Source organism: Sabethes cyaneus, chromosome 2 (genome assembly GCF_943734655.1).
Source record: "Sabethes cyaneus chromosome 2, idSabCyanKW18_F2, whole genome shotgun sequence".
Taxonomy (NCBI): domain Eukaryota; kingdom Metazoa; phylum Arthropoda; class Insecta; order Diptera; family Culicidae; genus Sabethes; species Sabethes cyaneus.
The window spans coordinates 38,652,471-38,671,773 of record NC_071354.1 but is presented as its reverse complement, the minus strand read 5'-3'; the positions used below and the strand labels follow the sequence as shown (position 1 = coordinate 38,671,773).

At 39.8% G+C, this 19,303-nt stretch overlaps 1 protein-coding gene across 1 annotated transcript in view; it reads right to left on the bottom strand.

The window, feature by feature from the left end:
• The window catches only part of LOC128735310 (neuroligin-4, X-linked-like), a 163,768-nt gene that overhangs the window by 92,619 nt on the left and 51,846 nt on the right, over window positions 1-19,303 (bottom strand). The window contains exon 4 of the mRNA XM_053829799.1: window positions 5,392-5,544. Coding sequence (XP_053685774.1) covers window positions 5,392-5,544 — 153 coding nt within the window. The remainder of the gene's footprint in view (window positions 1-5,391; window positions 5,545-19,303) is intronic.

Here is a 19,303-nt window from a genome sequence, read left to right as displayed (position 1 = left end):
AGGACATACGCGCCCTTGCCGTGTTTGAGCGGAAAGTGCTGCGGACGATATTTGGCGGAGTACAAACTGAAAGCGGAGAGTGGCGGAGGCGTATGAATCACGAGCTACAGGCACTGCTTGGGGAGACTCCCATCGTACATCTAGCGAAAGTTAGCAGGCTACGGTGGGCCGGATACGTCGTAAGGATGCCGGACGACAGTGCGACGAAAATAGTCCTCTTCAACAACCCCACCGGCACCAGGAACAGGGGAGCCCAACGTGCACGATGGCTCGACCAGGTCGAAAACGATTTGCGACTTCTGAGACGACTAGGAAATTGGCGACGAGTGGCCCAAGACCGAGTTGAATGGAGACGAGTGCTTGAAACAGCACGAGCCACCCCGGCTCTATGCTGCTGAAGAAGAAGAAGATGTAGCTTGTATACATGAAGAATCGTAGTATTACATTCATGGATACATCCTACTATCGCTACAAAGAGACTTGCGTGGCCCTACGTCACCTATGCGGTCGTGCCTTGTGCACAACCCCTCTGATTTTTGTTATGTAAAATTCAGTCTATTTTCCAAAAATCATATCCACATTTTGCGTAGATTTGCGCCAAGACTCAAAATATTGAATTTGATTGAACCATGTGTTTTTAGACAATTCCGTTTTGTAATTACTTCTAGCAATACTAATATAGATATTTTTTAAATAATTATTTAACCATTTTCCTTAACTGAAGTTTTTGGAGCGTCTTAGAAGAATACGAAACCTGGAAATTAAATAAAAAGAAAACTTATCCAATTTAATTCTACTATGTATATTTATTCTTGACAGATACGTATTTCCCCTACGACTTGCAGGCTTCCTCAGTGTCTGTTCGAAATAGTGATTACATTGCATTTGAGGATATTAATTGTCAGCAAATTTTTCGTGCACCAGCCTTCAAATGACTCGATCATCTGTTGTAGTATCGAGCAGTCAAGTGCGGTTTTTATAGACAGGTATATCTTGACGTCGTTAGCATAAAACAAGCGGCATTCAGTTGGTAGGACTATAAAGAGCTCGATGATGAATAAAGTAAAAAGCAATGAGCCTAAATTGCTTCCTTGAAGAACTCCCGATAGATTGCAAAACAATTGCGACTCTTTTTGACCGATTTTGACGCATAAACTACGGCCGGTAAGGTAAGACCTCATCTATCTTGTGAATGCAGCAGATATTCCAAGCTTCTCCATCCGATTCAGTAATATTTCGTGGTCGACACGGTCGAATGCAGCTTTTAAATCTGTGTACATCGCATCTACTTGCGCGCCTTTTTCTAAGCTATTTAAACAGAACGAAACAAATTGCGTAAGATTCGTGTTCAAATTGATCATATCAGGCGTTGTGTCTCCGACAGCGACAGAGGCTACTTGTACTTCCGATGCAATAAAAGTGTTGAAGGAATTTTTGAAGCAGGCAGCAAAGAGTTCACATTTTTCACCTGCTGTGTTCGCGCTACAGGTACCCAAAAACATGTTCGCAGGCAGCCTTATCTCGCTTTTCTTAGAATTCACGAACGTCCAGAACAGTTTTGGATTTTTACGCAACTTGGTTTGAATGCGTGAGGCAAATCGTTTGTATAGCGATCGTTTGTAAGCTCTGTAGTTACTGCTCGCTATATTAAATTGTTGCTTTGAAAAAGTACAGCGGAGCCTGGTATATTTCCGTAGGGCAGAAGACCTGAGACGCTTCAAAAACCGCAGATGAGCGTCACCCCACGCTGGTTTTCGAGGGGATTTGCTGGTGGGCACACAATTAGAGATAAGACGTGTCATAATTTGAGTGAAATGACTAACAGCATCATTAACATCCGTGAATCGGTCAAGGCAACGCCAATCAACACGAGCAATAGCTTCGGTAAGAGCGGGAAAGTCTGCTCTTCGAAAGTCCAACTCTCTTACGAAACTAATCTTCAGCTGACCGATTTCTGTTCGAGATCGAGAGCGGGAACAACATATAACTTTCTCATCATAATTAAGAACAACTAAACCGATTGATTTCAGCACCTTTCAAACAAGTTGTTAATGTTTTTAAAAACGGTAATTAGGACCGTGATCTGAATTTAGAAAAACTCATAACTTGGGATAACTCGAGTCTTTCGACCCGATCTCAATTTTTTCAAGTAGAGCCCACATTAAATTAACTTTGGTTACTGCTAGGTACCCGAGCAGGAGCGAAGAGCAAAATAATATCAAAATGTATTATGGAAATCGAATAACTCATATCAAAATTAGGTCTTGTTTTGGCTGACATAGTTGGTAAAATAACAAAAAATAATATCAAAATTTTGCTCCTTTAAGGCAAAAACAATAACTACTTGTGTTATTTGAATAACATAACAATAACATGACTATATTCAGAGTATGGAATAACATATTTTAGTATTATCAAGGTATTGAATGACTAATGCAGTAGCATGTGAGATATTTAAAAATCATTTTATAAAATATTTATAATCTAAAATCTGTTTAATCAATAAAATAAAATTTTATTAACATATTGAATGTCATTTTAAGGTCATAATATGATATGATAACAAAATCAGTTATTAACCACTGTTTTAATTATCTACTCTATAACAAAATGTGTTATCAATGTATCTCCATAACTAGTCAATAACAAAATATAGCATTATAACACAGTTTGATATTGTTTTTTATATTATTTTGCTCTCCGCTTCTGCTTGGGTAGAGGCTCATATTTAAGTCTAAAAAAGCCTTATCATAAGGCCACTATCACCATGGATGCAACCAACTTTATCACAATTTGCCAGTAATATCCCATGGTCGCCACAACCGAAAGCATTCTTCAGACCACATAAAAATGTCCCTTCTGGATTGCAAACCACAATAACGCCTGATTTAACACCTTTTTAAAACTAGAGCATGGACTTAAACACTCCTGCATTCGCTGGCTATGCCTGTGCGAGGATGGTCCCCCTCCCTAGGGAACGTAGCAAGTCACAGTTGTACAGCAGCCAAGTGAGAAATAGCATATTGCATTCATTTCCTTCTCCATCAGTTTTCAAATTCCACTTTGTCTTCAACGCCGGACAGGCGTTATTTATTTTTAGCGAATATTTTTTTTTGCCGGCACTTTTTCCTGTGAGCATTGCAGCACATCATGGCCCAAGTGCACAAAAGCGAATCGGAAGGCTTATGAGTAGATGAGCAGAAGTGATGCTGCCGTGCCTGGCAAACAGAGGAGAAGCACAACTAGCAGCTACTGTGTGGCAGTACGGAGGACGTTCCTAATGCATTCCACGTAGGACACCAGTCTTAATTCACCTGATATATTCTTTTTTTGTTCCAAGTTACGGCTTTGTGTCTGCCTGCCGGTTTGGTTAGCTAGCCGAACTTTGACTAATGTGGCATTGAAAAATGTATTTATAACAATTAGTTTTAGATTTTCATAATCCTGTCATTGCATTTTGAAATGGATTAGAGTAAGTGATTTTGGTCTTCAGTTAGGAAAAGCTTTTAGTTAATACGTGAAGCTACAAGCTTCACGGGAAGGTCGGGGGAAGGCCCTGAAATCTGCCGGATTGCCTGCACCAGAAAAGTAATCTCAGCTGAGTCGCAGTAAAATATGACACCGTTCGGGAGTGGGGAAAAAAGTTTGCGATAAATTGCGCGTTCGCCGCGAACGAGAAAAAGTCCACTTTTCAACGGCGAAGGACAGACAGCCAAACAAATACAGTTTTAAACGGGTGCACTTTTTGGCTCCCGCGTGTGCAATTGTGCGCCCTCCGGGACCGGGCGACGCCGGAACGGCGCACGACGCGGAAACGGAGGCCCATTGAGCCGGACGGAACAATTTTAAAACTTTCTGTCCCGAGCGCACCGAACCGCGTCGCATCGCACCGCACCACTCGCGCTCATGTGAGTGCATGCAGCAGCCCCATTGGTTCGGTGTTGTGAAAAATGTGAAATTCAGACAAAGATGAAGTTTCGTGAGAAATTAAAACGTGTCCTACATGTGGATTTTTATCGCCTGTTCCGTGTGTGATTATCGCCGAGATTTATGGGCTTGAGAAGTTTCATTTTTCACACTTCTGGCGGTGCGGGTTTTTTTTCTCTCTCTCGGACGTGGAGAGCTGCGTTTACTATTGCATAAGCCGCCACCCCCCTGCCGGACTGAATTGTGAATAATAATGGGGTGGAGAAAAAAACTATTGAATAGCCGCGTACTGGCAGCCAGCACACACCACCAAATGAAGTACGAAGATTGGTTGTGTAATAGAAATTCAAATTGAAAGGGTTTGAGAGACCGGCTTATATAAATTATGATGTATGGAGCTTGACTGGCTTTCACTTTTTCTAGATACTAACTTGCATTATTTTTAATCTAGTCGATATGTTCCTTGTTAGATTGTTTTTCGTGACCAGAATGTAGTTTACCGAGCGCCTCCATCGCGTGTGCAATAATGGAGGCGCATGGTCATCTTGGAACTTTCCCTCACATACGCAGTAATAAGTTTAAAGTAAAATAGTTGAACTGAGTCAAAGTATTGAAAAATAAAAATCAAACACTTTGAAAACTCATAAACAGATCATTGACACGATGGAGAAATTAAAGTCAAACTGCAAAATTCCATTATGAATACAAAATATATTTTATAAAATAAGTTGAAAGCAGCTCAAGTTGCACTTTTCATTCATTGCACTCGTTTTTTTTATCCATGACCTAACTCAAGCCGGCTTCCGCGAGTAAAATTTATAAACATATCTAGTGAACGTTAATAGTGATAAACGATTCAAAACACGTTTCGGAGCCATAATGCTAGCAGGGCAGAGCGGGTGACTGAAAGAACCTCGCATCTCTCTGTTCCTCCGCTTTCTGTAGACGTGTTCTGCTGCCTCTCAGTCTCAGTCTCGGCGTTGTTCGGAGGTTGGAACTTGCAACAGAACACGCTGGGAGCAAAATTGATGCTGCTTTATCGCGCGAAGCAATGCCGAGTGTAGCCAAAAGCCAGTCACTTGGAAAACAGTTCAAGTTTACAAATAGCCAAACAAGATACGTACGTAGCTGTAAAATATATGTTTTTTGAAACCCGCCGGAGGAAAAAAAAGGATTGTAAAACAATACTATATTTTGCCGGCTATTTGATGAGTGAGCGAGTAAGTAATTCCAATTGATTTTTCCGCTGGAAAATTGACCAGATTTTTTCACACAACGGTTCGCTTTCATTGTTTTTCGACTCCGAAAACCTCGTTGAATGAATAAACCATGTAGATAGAAGTAAAAATATATCATCGAACGAGTAATGAATTCGGGAGGGCAAATAAAATACAATGCAATGCGGCAATGGTGGAAGCATCGTGATTTGAGGTCGAGTCGATACATCGGTACATAGGTACTTACCAAGAATTCCTAAACGAAAATTGACTGTAACAACGATCACGTGACCGTAGCTGGCCAGTACGGAGCCGTCGTACGGATTGCCGGAACCCCAGTCGTACGCTTCGCCGTGGATGTAGAAAAAGATGGAGTAGGGCGCTTCCAGTCCTCGGCTTCCTGGAAGACGCGAAAAATAAAAATCGAGTTTGATATAAGGTCGGGACTCACTCAGTTACTTATGTGGAATGTTTTGGAATAATTGTGGAACACTTCTGTTTGCCCTAATTTGTTTTACCTTTGTTATAGTATATAACAAAGGTTTAGAAATTGGTCGAAAAACACGAAACTGATCTGAGGCCCGGAGGGCCGAATCACATATACCAATCGATAGAGCTCGACGAACTGAGCAATGTCTGTGTGTGTGTATGTGTGTGTGTATGTGTGTGTGTGTGTGTATGTGTGTGTGTGCAGCTTATTTTCTATCGCCTGTTTCTCGGATATGGCTGAACCGATTTATGCGTTATTAGTCTCATTTGAAAGGTATTATTGCCTAGTATATCACTATTGAATTGCTTCGTGGTCCGATGTTTCGTTTAAAAGTTATAAGCAAAAATGTGAAAACTACGTGACACGGTTTTCTCCGGAAGCACACAACCGATTTCAATGATCTTAGTACCAAATGAAAGCTCTTGCTAAATTATAAAAATTTTCAGGAAGTTTTATTGAAAACAAATAAGTAGTTTAAAAGTTATGCTTAAAAACGTGTTTTGACAAGGTAATAATTATCGCCTGTTTCTCAGAGATGGCCAAGCCGATTTATGCACTATTAATCTCATTTGAAAGGTAATATAGCCGGATAGATCACTATTGAATGGTTTTTTGATTGGACTTTTAGTTTGAATGTTAAGAGTAATTGAAATTACACGTTAAAATTTACAATACTTTGTAACGATTTTAACCAAGATAATTTATCTAGTTTCAATTGTTTTAGTATTAAACGAGAGGTCTTAACACTGCAAATGTATTTACCAAATTTCATAAGGATTGGTTCTACTGGTCAAAAGATATTTAAAAATGATTGATGAAATTTATTCAAGAAAATTTTAATGACCAAACCTTTAATTGGACTAAACATTTAAAACAGAATAATATAGTAAAAATGTGTAATTTTTCAACGGATGTTTCTTTGCAGCAGTTAATTAATAAAATATAGCACATTTTCTTACACTTTTAGGGTGACCGTGAATCCACCTAATAGGGTGACACAAATTTTTGTTTTTTACATGCGTCCAAAAAAATAGCGTCTTCACAAAAATTCTAGAACACTAAAATAAGCAACTTTGCTGCATATAGTAACTATCTGTTTCTTACTGGTTGCGAAATTTAATGATCTGTTTGAAGAAACCACTTTAAAATCAAGCAAAGCAAAGCCATGGGTGTAAACGTCCTTCAGAACTTGACCCTTCTTTATCGACAGACTTCGCAGCCGGTTATTAGAGTACAGGAAAATTACGGGGCTAGGGCAAAGATCCTATTAACTCTGTAGCGACACCGATCAGTCGAGATTCGAACATACAATGACTGGCTTGTTAGGCTAGCACCCCGAAGCTAACAGCCACTTTAAAATCAGATCTGCTCAAAAATTCGGTATACGATGTTTTCATTGCTTTCCTATATTCTATAAAGTAATTTATAGCTTAAATTACACTTTGAAAATTGTTTATCGCTAGGATGCATATGGATGATAACTAGCACAGCGTTAACAAACAGTTGAATTAAATTCCGAAGACGTGTCGATTTCTTAATGATCATTTCCAGCTCAAAACGCTAAGCGCAAAAAGCCAGTTTTTACTCGACTATTTTCGATTGGAATTGGAATTTGAATGTGAAAATAGTTTCTTTCTAAACCTAATATTTGACGAGCAGCATTCCAAAAGGTCTCTTTGCGACTCGTCCCTTACGGTTATTACGGCGGCATAAATGCACTTGAATGCGTCTATTTTGCATGAAACGGTTACTGGTGTTATTGGAAAGCTTATCCTTTAGAATAATTGGGTTGAAATCTATTTATTCCGCCGTAATAAGCATAAGAGAAGAAACGCAAAGAGAATCTCTCATTTGCACATTGGACCTGTTGACATGTTGGTCGAGATTTCCAGGTTTATCTGTAAGTAAAACATAAAAAGTTTTGACAAAACGGGTCTTTTTTTAAAAAGGAGGTACTACCACTAATCGTACCACTTATGGAGGTATCAATCGGCACCAAATCTAAGATTTTTGCTTTCTGACCTAAAATGAACAATCTGACAAAATTTGGTTCAAATCCGTGAAAGTCGATTACACGGTTATCGGATACTTTGTATGTGTTGACTCCAATAGATAATTTTGAGATTTCACAACTGAATAACTTGAGAACGGCTGGGCCTAAGAAACAGTTTATATAAGAATTTAGTTCAAAGTGATGCGTATATAATTTGACTCTGTCAGTTTTATGAAAATTACAAATTCAAATACAAATCAAACATAATATTTTAACTGAAAATGCCTATGTCAAATGACATATAAGATGGTATAACAAAGGTTCCTTTCACCACTAGGTGGATTAAATCGGGTTTTTCTTTACTTTTTCAGCAACTCAACCATAAAATACAATTCCAACCCAAGAAAGTCACCGTAATGTTAACGACAGTCCAAGAACTAACAAACCAAGCAAAAGCAAATCATAACGACGCAACTTTTCAGCCAGATTAACCCCATCATCGTGTCACAAACAGTATTCAATTCCAAACTCCGCCTTTCACACATCATCCGACAGAATGAATGAAAAAAAAACACAAAGTTGATAATTTAATTTCTCTCTCTTGAATATCATAATTACTGACACAGAACAAACCGGAGAGTCGTTTTTCCTTCCGTCGTTTCCTTCACGAGCAAACGCAAACTTTTTGATTAACTTTTGCTCTCCGCACCGTACAACTTCCAAACCATCCAAATCATCATCGCAACGAGAGTCCTGCCTGACAGACAGCCAGGCAGTCCGGGAGTCCGTGAGTGTTCAGATTGCTATTACCGAAAAAGTAAATACAACCCCATTATGCTTATCGTGATCGTTTCCGTACGGGGGCGGAGGAACCACACCCGATAGCAGCAATAGTGGCTACAATTCCTCAGTTTCAGCTTTGCTGCACTGCACTGTTACGGACTGACCAAAGCTGACCGAAAATTGTCCTTCGCCCGACCGCATCGTCGTCGGCCCAGTTTCTCTTTCCGAGTATGCGGGGGAAAAGTTTTCCGTTACAACTTAAGACCGTTCGAAGATTGCTTGCCCTAGCAATAGCAGCGTCTAGTGTCGAATCGTAGCAATGAATGGTTTTGGTTGGGAGCGTAGCAAAACGAATTGCGAACGGCTGCATAGAAGTCGGTTTTTGTGGCCGCAAAAGGAATAAAAAATATCGTCTTATTTCCGTGAAAGGCAAATGATAGAGAAGCCAAAATGTTGAAGTTGAAATTCAATTATCATTTATCATTTGATGTGGGAGAAAAATGTGCGGTTTTGTGGCAGGCAGGCAGCCAGGCAGACGAAGAACAGTGGGTTCCCATTTAAGCATTTCGAACAGCCCGAAGACGGTATCAGCCCGGGCTGGCACCGGATTGAAACGAACGAATGAAGATCTCGATAACGGTGCTCAACCGGCGTTGGGAAATTGGCTGTATAATGATCAAAAAATGGTTTTAAAGTACTTTCGAGTGAGGTGCACCTGAAAGCTGACAATCGAATGCTTCCTATCAGTGAGTGGTGCGTTAGTTTTATGGGGTAATGGTTTTTCAAATGATCGGGAATAATTTTTGAAAGACAATTTTCGAAATTGCTGTAAATTCTATTGATGAAACAAATTCTTCAAAGTTTAAATATTTAGACAGTAAATTTCGAATAATTTTCTGCATTTTTTTCAAAGTCATCAGTATGTAGTTGAAATTGATTAAATTACAATTGAATTTTTAATTTGCAAATTGTGAATGTCTTTACTGACAAATCTAAATTAGTTAGTATTTTATTTATTTATTTATTTATTTACTAGCTAACCCGAAAAAACTTCGTAATGCCACAAATTAAACTGTGTTGTACATAAATCGTGAATCTCGAAAGACCTTTGTCACAATCTCGGGTTTTGCAAGTTTCTGAGAAGCTCAACATTAGATGATTCAATTTAACAGTTACGTAACGCATGGGTAATTTAATATGCAAATTTGCCAATTTTCGTCACAGTAAAGCAGAAAACAAACCCCCCCCCCCGTTTTGCTCAGCCAGATGTAATAAAGCGGATAGCACTTAAATCTTCGCAGTGATTGTATAACATTTTGCCGAATACCATTCCGCGAAAAACTTTACCATTTTGCAAGGGTTATCCACTCCAAACTCACTGTCGCTCGTTCGGACCCAACTGAAGAAAAGTAATAGAGGTCAGTAGACCTAGGAAAACGAATAAACCAGGACAGAGGTGATTTCTGCGGGAGGGACTGCCCCCAAGATACAAACATTGTTGATGAAGTGGAAGGTTCGGTACAACCACAGATGCACGAAATAGTTCGGTACGGCCATTAGTAAATAAAATGATTCTGTATGAGACAGAATTGAATGATCTGGTTTGACCATAGAAAAATGAAATGCTTCGGTACGTTCATTGTTGAATAAAGTATGGCAATGTCGTTAGCGTCGGCCCATCACGATTTTACAGTTACAGTTTATGATTCATGAAATGCGTTCATCGAGATAAATATTGAAAATATATTGCATGTGTTGTGCTTCATACAAAGACCATAGAAAAATCCGTAAGCAATCGCGTTGAGCAGGCGAGTCGAGCAGTCGAATCAAACAATCGAGTTAAGCAGTTTGTCGAGCAGTCTAGTCGAGCAGTTAATCAAGCTGTTCAGTCAAGTAGTCTGGTTGAGTAGTTGAATCGAGTGGTCGAGTCAAGCAGTCAAGTCGAGCAGTTAAGTCGAGTAGTCTAGTCGAGCACTTGAGTCGAGTAGTCGAATCAAATGGTTTAGTCAGGCAGTCGGGTCAAGCGGTTTAGTCGAACAGTTGAATTGAGTAGTCCAGTTGAGCAGCTGAGTCGAGCAGTCGAGTCTAGTGGTTCAGTCGAGCAGTTGAGTCGAGTAGTCCAGTCGAGCAGTTTAATCGAGCAGTTAAGCCGAGTAGTTCTAGTCGAGCACTTGAGTCGAGCAGTCGAATCGAATAGTTTTGTCAAACAGTCGGGTCAAGCGGTTAAGTCGAAAAGTTGAGTCAAGCAGTTCATACGAGCAGTCGAGTCGAGCAGTTTAATCGAGCAGTCAAGTCGAATAGTCCAGTCGGACGCAGTTGAGTCGGATGTCGAAACGAATAGTTGAGTCGAGTAGATGAATCGAGCAGTTAAGTCAAGCAGTTGAGTCGAGCAGTCCAGTAGAGCTGTTCAATCAAGCTGTCAGTTGAGTCGAGCAATCAATCGAGTAGTCTAGTCGAGCAGTTTATTCGAACAATCGGGTTAAGCAGGTGAGTCGAGCAGCCGATTCGAATAGTCCAATCGAGTAGTTGAATCAAGCAGTTCATTCGAGCAGTTGAGTCGAGCAATTGAGTCGAGTAGCCCAGTCGAGCAGTTGAATCAAGCAGTTGAGTCGAGCGTCGAATCGAATATTTAGTCGAGCAGATGATTCATGCTGTCCAGCCAAGCAGTCCAGTCGAGCAGTCGAATCGAACAGTCCAGTCGAGCAGTTCAATCGTGCAGTTAAGTCGAGCTGTCGGGTCGAGGAGTAAGTCAAAAAAATGTGTCAAGCAGTCGAATCGAGTAGTTAAGTCGAGTAGTCCACTCGAGCAGTTAAATCGAGCTGTTCAGTCAAGCAGTCAAGTTGATCTGTCTAAAAAAGCAGTTGAGTCGGGCAGTCGAATCGAACAGTTCAGTCGAGCAGTTGAGTCGAGCTGTCCAGTCGAACAGTTCAGTCGAGCAGTTCAGTTAAGCAGTCCAGCAGTCGACCAATGAGGTGGCTGAGAATACAACCCATTGCTACGAAATAATAACGTCCTGTCAGGGACCTGTTTATTTACCGATAACCCTCTTATGACGTCCTGTCAGAGACCTGGTTTTTGGTACAGACATAAGCCTCTTATATAAATAGATTATATAAATAGATTATTTTTCACGCAATCAGTTCAAGATAATCCAGAAACTCCAGATACAACGATGTCAAAAGAGGAAAGCTTTTGGCTTAAACGTTTCTCTAAGACTTGACCCTTTTTTATCGACAGACTTCACAGCCGGCTATTAGAGTACAGAACAGTTACGGGGCTGGTGCAAGATTCCTACTGACTCTATCTATCAGCTCCGCTTGGCCAACATTGGAACATTCGATGACTGGCTTGTTAGACCAGCAACGTACCTCGCATCTAACTAAGCGGCGATAAAGTAGCTTGATAAAATAAATTATCTTATATCAAGGTATCCCTGATAATTGGCTACATGACAGATGGGAGAGCTGGGATGCCAATAGGAGGGGGAGGAGGAACGTGAGTATGATTGTATATTCCGCCATAACTCCGGAATGCCTGGACCGGTTTTACAACAACCTTGGCACACACGTTTTTTAAATAAAACAATCAGCGCGGGAGGGCTAACAAAAGGGGTAGGCGATCTCTTACAAGTAGGGAAAAGGTTCAAATGGGTAAAGAGGCCCGTTTCTCTTGCATTTGAAACGATAGCAGTTGTACAAGTGGTTGAACGTCAAGAGGGAATTTCTGAAAGGGGGAACAGAGTGGTCATTGACGAGGGTGAGGTTCAAAAACGTAACAAAAGGCATTGTCTTGCTCTATAAGGATTGCTGAAAAGAAGACAGATCTATAAGTAGCTGGTGGAAAACAGGAGAGGGGAGCTGACAAAGGGTAGAAATATTCAAATGGAGATTGAGCAAGATTGGGCAGTCAGCTAGTATTACTATGATTTGCAATGTTTACAATAATAAATTGAAAAAAATAAACTCCTCAAATGTCTCGAAAACGGTTACGTTTTAAAAATTATTACTATGAGCATCTTCGTTGTAAATCACTTAAACAATTGTCATTCATATTAAAAATTCATATGTTACGTAAAAATCTCTGGTTTGCAAAAACTTATCCGGATACGATTTTATAAATGTATAAATGAAAGTAAATACGCTCATTTTAAAAATAAGTCTTGAATCAAAATGCTGCCAATATCTTTGGAAGATGTCTCTCTCCACCTGTCAAACATGTAGATAAAATTTAAACCGAATCAGAAAGTTTCAAATTTTGCTATTAACTTATTTTCACATGGAACTGCATGTCTAGCGCAAAATAGTAGGTATGACACAGCTCATCGTAGAAATATCTACTTGCAATGGTAAGAGAACACAGCTTTCACTGCTCCCCATAATTTGCTCTCAATAAATTTAAACTTTCCATTATTACCTCTAGCTAATAAGTCATTGGCCGCCACGTAGGTGTAGGTACAGTGTGCCGACACAATGCCGAATACCTCTTCGTGCCATGAAACGTACCACTACGTCAAGGCGGGTGCCAAAAGGAAACAAAACTTAAAAACAAAAATATTTTCATAGCTTGAAAAACTTTTAGCATCCACCGTTTTATGATAAATGGCAAGATGGGTCTCCTCTGGAAACTTTTCACGGGAGCTTCACCATGCACAGTCATTGTCTGTTTGTTATACCTGCTTACGTGAGTAATTTTTGCTGAATTCACGCTCGTCGCCATTTTTGTGAGTCATTTTTTTTATAGTTTAATAGCAATATTAGCCAAATATTTTCTTTCAAACTTTATCAAAGCTCAATGTTGTTTTTGAATATTACCAGGCAGCAAATTGACGAAATTGTGAAGCGCCGGCTATTAAAATATTAAAGTCACTTTCAAATGGGGCAGTTCCGGTGTTTCGACTGTACGGAAAACAGACGGCCTATCTTAAATTCCGAACGTTGGAAATAACCTAGCTGGGATGAAAAATGACTGCCGGAATTGTTTCCTTCCTGACGCTGACGGTAGCTTCCTGAGCTTGGAATCCGGAATACAGTGAACTGCAAACCGGAGGTATGTGCTGGGGGTTAGCCTTTTTCTTTTCTCTTCCAAAAATAGCATTTTTCCATCCATCGTACGGCTTGTCTGTTGGCAATTCAATCAATATTTTTCAGTCGTTTCATCGTAAACTCTGCATCATCCAAGTTTGGTTGCTTGAAGATGATTTGACGTTTAAGGAGCAGAAAGAAAAGAGTTTTTAGAAAAAGATAAATCTGTTCCATTTAGTTTTACTATTTATTTTTTGACAGATAGGTATGTATTCCTCAACAAACATTTTTGTTTAACAGTAGCTTGTTCGACTACTGTATAGCTAATACCAGTTGAATATGGGCTTGATAAGCTGTTATACAACAAAAATGTTCCTTGAGTTTGCCTTGTCAGTGTTTGCACTAGAGTGCCCAAACTGGGGCGCACTGCGGAACAAGTCCCATCTACTCTTTAAATTTTGATATAAAGCACAATAATTATAATTTCTGTAATCCACAACTTTTAAGTCCAATTTAAAACCAATTTAAATAATTTTAAATTTTAAGCCCAATTGTAAGTTAGATGATAGCAGAATATTCCAAACAAAAGCCAGAAAATTATGTTGTCTTAAATTTTTAAATTCTTTCAATTTCTATTCTAATCTTTTAATGATAAAACCTTCATTAGAAGTAAATTGTATTTGCATATTCGTCGATGAATTCCCGATAGACCTAGAGGTAGTTCGTCTCTTCCTATTCTTAGAGACAAAAAAAAACGTGACAAAACTCTGGACAACGAAAAAAAAAGAGGGAAAACCGTGAGAAAAATGGCGACTCAATGAGAAGGAAAACGAGACATAAAAGAAGAAAACAGCGAAAGAGAAGCGAGCGGGAGAAAAAAGGGAAAACGAAGGAAAAAAGTAGACTGGACAAACATGACGGAGAACATAAAATAAAAGCAGAAAACTGAGAGAAAAGAATAAAAAAGAAAAAAGAAAACGAGAAAACGAGGAACAAAATGAGGACAAATTTATTCATCTATTTACTTATCCTCAACTCCTCAATCCTCAATTGGACAGAAAAAAAGAAAAAAACCATATAGAAAAGTAAAAAATCGGAATAGAAAAGAAGGAAGAGAAAAGGACAAAATAAAGGAGCAGGAAAATCGAGAAACAAGAACGGAAAAAAGAGAACAAGAACAGATATGAAGAAAGATAAATTAAAACGGGATAAAACGAAAACCAGAACGTGACAGATTGGTTTGATGGGGAATGCCAACAAGCGGTGGAGGAGAAAAAAACTGCTTGGAAAAATTTTCGAAGTATTGCCACTAGAGAGAACCTGGGCAAATACCGACGAGCTAGGAACCAGTTGACCACAATCCTGAGCAGGAAAAAGCGCCAAAAGGAGGACAGAGATCGTGAAGAATTAGAACAACTATTCCGAGCTAATGACACGCGCAAGTTTTATGAGATGGTGAACCAAACGCGGAAGGGCTACATACCGAAACCTGACATGTTTAGAGACGAGATAGGGAATCTAATCACAAACGAGCGCGAGGTGGTCGACAGATGGAAGCATTTCTTCGATGAACACCTGTCGATGAACGAATGTCACAGAAGGAGGCGGAACGGAAATTAACCTAGGAGCGCCCATGGAAGATAGTAATGTCCTAGCACCTGATCTCCAAGAAGTCAAACGATAAATCGGGTTGCTGAAGACCAATGAAGCCGCTGGGAAGGACTGTCTACCGGCGGACGCTAGCAAAGGCTCTACACAAGGTTATTTCGAGGATTTGGGAGGAGGAAAAGCTACCGAAGGAATGGATGGAAGGAGTGGTGTGTCCCATCTACAAAAAGGGTGATCGGCTAGACTGCTGCAACTATCGCGGTATTACGCTGTTAACCGCCGCCTACAAGGTACTCTCCCAGATCCTGTTACGCCGGTTGTCACCGTTAGCACAAGGTTTCGTAGGGAATCGTGCAACTACGGACCAAATTTTCACTATCCGACAGATCTTGCAAAAATGTCGGGAGTACAACATGCCCACGCATCACATCTTTATTGATTTCAAAGCAGCATACGATACAGTCGATCGAGACAAGCTATGGCAGATAATGCACGAACACGGTTTTCCGGACAAACTGACGCGACTGATCAGAGCTACATTGGATCGAGTGATGTGTTTCGTACGCATCTCTGGGACACTCTCGAGTCACTTCGAGACACGGCGAGGGTTGAGACAAGGTGACGGTTTATCCTACATGCTGTTCAACATCGCTGTTGAGCGGGTGATCCGACGAGCGGGCAGCGAAACGAGAGGCACGATTTTTACCAAGGGTAGCCAACTTCTAGGCTTTGCAGATGACTTCGATATCATAGCCAGGAACTTTGCGACGGCGGAGGCAATCAATGCCAGACTGAAAGCGGAGTCTAGGAGAATTCGGCTAAAAATAAATGCGTCAAAGACCAAATACATGAAAGGAAGAGATTCAAAGGAAACAAACGCGCGTCTCCCACGGACGGTAACCGTGGACGGCGACGAACTAGAAGTGGTACAGGAGGTCGTGTATTTGAGATCGCTGGTGACCGCGGACAACAACACTAGTAAGGAGATCCAGCGGCGCATCCAAGCTGGAAATCGGGCCTACTTTGCCCTTCGTAAAACGCTACGATCAGGAAGCATACGCCGCCGCACGAAGCTAACAATGTGTAAACCCCTTGTTAGACCGGTAGTTCTTTATGGACGAAAGCGATTTACGACTTCTGAGACGACTAGGAAATTGGCGACGAGTGGCCCAAGACCGAGTTGAATAATGACGAGTGCTTGAAACAGCACGAGCCACCCCGGCTCTATGCTGAAGGAGAAGAAGAAGAATAAGAAAAAAAAAGAACTGATAAAAAACAAAAAAAGTTAACTTTAACGTTAACAGTTACCGGGACAGAAAACAAAAAAACGAGACTGCGAAAGAGGAAAAACGAGTCTGAAAATGAGAAAAAACGGAAACCAAAAAGAGGTGAACAAGTGGATCAAAATCAGGACTTAAAAGGGCGAAAACGGGACAGGAAAAGAAGAGAAAAAGGAAACAGCGGGTAGAAAAAAGGGAAATTAAAAAAGGAGAGTAGAGGAGGGTATACGAGACAAATGGAGAGAAGACGGAACAGAACTAAAAATGGAACATGGGGAATAAAAAGAGGAAAAACGAGGCAAGAAAGGAAACACGGAACACAAAACAAGATATACCCAAAAGGAAAAAAAAAGCGAGAGAGCAAAGAAAATGAGCAAAACGACCACATGAAAACAAACGGTGTATAGCCATGGAAAAAATTCCTGCCTCCTAAAACCCCCGAATGTCAAATTTGGTTCCTTTTGCTTGATTAGTTCTTGAGTTATGAGAAAATTTGTATTTTATTTGTATGGGAGATCCCGTTGCTAAAGAGGGGAGGGGTCTCAATTTACCATAGAAAAAAATTCTTGCCTTTGATTGAATTTGATTTCATTTGCTTAATTAGTTCTATAGTTATGGAGAAATTTGGATTTCACTTGTATGGGAGCTCCCCCTCTTAGAAGGGGAAGGGGTCTCAGAATATAATAGAAAAAAATCCTGCCTTCTAAAACCCCCACATGCCAAATTTGGATCCATTTGCTTGATTAGTTCTCGAGTTTTGAGGAAAAGTGTGTTTCATTTGTATAGCAACCCCCCTCTTACGCCCTCCATAAAATTACTCTCTTACCTCCTCGATAAAATTGCTGGTCGAATCTTTCATTCAAACGTTACACTTCTATTTTCGTTTTCACAAAGTGCTACCCAGTCCCAGTATAGTAAACAAAAACGTAGTCCTACGTCAAAACGAAAATTTGCGGTGAAAAATGGAAAAAGGGACGTGAAACGTCTTAATACGGGTAAGAAATTTACAAAAGATGAGGAAGACGAAAAAATTGGACAAGAAACGAGTTAAAACGAAAGAATGAAACAAAAAACACCTAACAGAATAAAAGATTCACGAAAGAAAAAGAGGAGTAACGGAAGGAGAAAGAAGAGAAGTGAGAGCAAAATCTAAGAAAACGGTACAAAAAAGAAAAGAAAGAAGCCAAAAAGTGGAAAAACGGGACTGGAAAATGAAAACAAAGAACAGGTGGGAGAGTAGGGCGAAATATGTCAATACTAATTTCAAGTAACGGGTGGCAACTAAAATTTTGGAATTTTTTCGCGGCCCTTATACTCAACAACAAACGAGCTCAGAGAGAAATGAGAGTATGTGTGTGTTAGCTCTCTCTCTCTCCTCTTTTTGTTGATACTTTTTGTTTTGCTTATGCTTGCCCAGTCTTGCTAAAAATAGCGTCGTAACAAGGAGAATTTCAGGAGCGTGTTGTACACTTCTGCGAACTGCAACAGAAATCTCGGCAAAAAGTATACGGTACAACATTTAGAAAGCAAATATGTTGTGGCTTCGACTGTTTACCATATCCTAAGATGCCCAAAAACTATTCGCAAGCAAAGTAGTGGAAGACCAGTTAAAATTATGGACGCAGAAGGACATCGTTCTCTTTCTCGTTTCTTCATCAACAAGCCCTCTGGTTTTGCTATCAATTAAAATGCACCAGACGAATGTTTGAAGAAAATTTTGATCCCGTTTCTACAAAAACATCATGCAGATGGACATCATATGTTTTGGCCGGACAGAGCATCATCGCATTACGACAAAAAAAACAATCTTTCCTGAATACCAATTCGATCCCGTTTTTACCCAAAAATCACGATCCGAAAAATCTATCTCAGTGCGCCCAATCGAAGATTTCTTCGAGATTTTGAATTCCTTGGTGTACAAAAATAACTGAAGAACCACGAATTGCAAGTAGTTGAATGGCAGAATCAAGAGATGCATTCGCAAAGTTGACATGACGGCCGTACAACGCTCCTGTTTCGACGTCAAACGAAAGCTTCCCCGAACAGCCGATTACGGACCGTTTTCAAATGTACACTAATTTTCTTTCAACAATGGATAATGTATCTTTAATTTCGGTAAATTAGATCTTCTTGATGTATCTTTGTCTTTTTTTGACAGCTTGAGAAAAAAATTCCAAAATTTTAGTTGCCACCCGTTAGAACTTCGTGTGCAGTTTCGTGTTCATGTGCAAAATCAGGTCTAATGTAAAGTCTAATGACAAGCTCAGTTTCTTGTTCTAGCCTATATTTAAGTCTGATTTAATTGAATATTTCAGGACAACTCTGATATCAGGTGCGATTTCCTATACGATTTGAGTTCCAATTTCAAGTCGGGGAGACTGCTGTAGGTTAAGGCCGATTTTGTTTTCGGTACATAAAACTTAATCAGAATGTTTTAATTATGAGTGTTATACATCATTGGAAACGTATTTCTATTTTCTATATAGAAAAAATTGTAAAATATTTTATTTGAAAAAATTATAAAAATTACGGTCATTCCCATGAAGGTCCTAAAAATTTGCGAAAAAAAATTGTTGCTGCAGGTTGAGAAATTTTTCGTTTTTACAGTTATGAAAACAAAATCCATTTTATTCATACAAATGGTATTTTTCGAATATCAAGCATTAAATTTAGACCAATTTCCTTTGAAGAAAAAAATGGGCAAGACAATATAATAGCAACCGGTATGGACGCCAATGTTTATTTGACCCAGTATAAAGCAATAAAATGCACAAAACAAGCTCGGAGTCGATTATCCGACTCGATTGACCTGACCTGCGTTTCCAAGTTAGGATGGAAAACAGTCATTTTACAGCATCGTTAAAAGATGCACTCCTAAGAAACCGTCACAGCGCTCTGTATACCATTCCCTCAACCTCATTCATGCCTACTTGTTGAGTGAGCCTAGGATTAAGATCTGGGATGGTATGGTTTACTCCTGACAG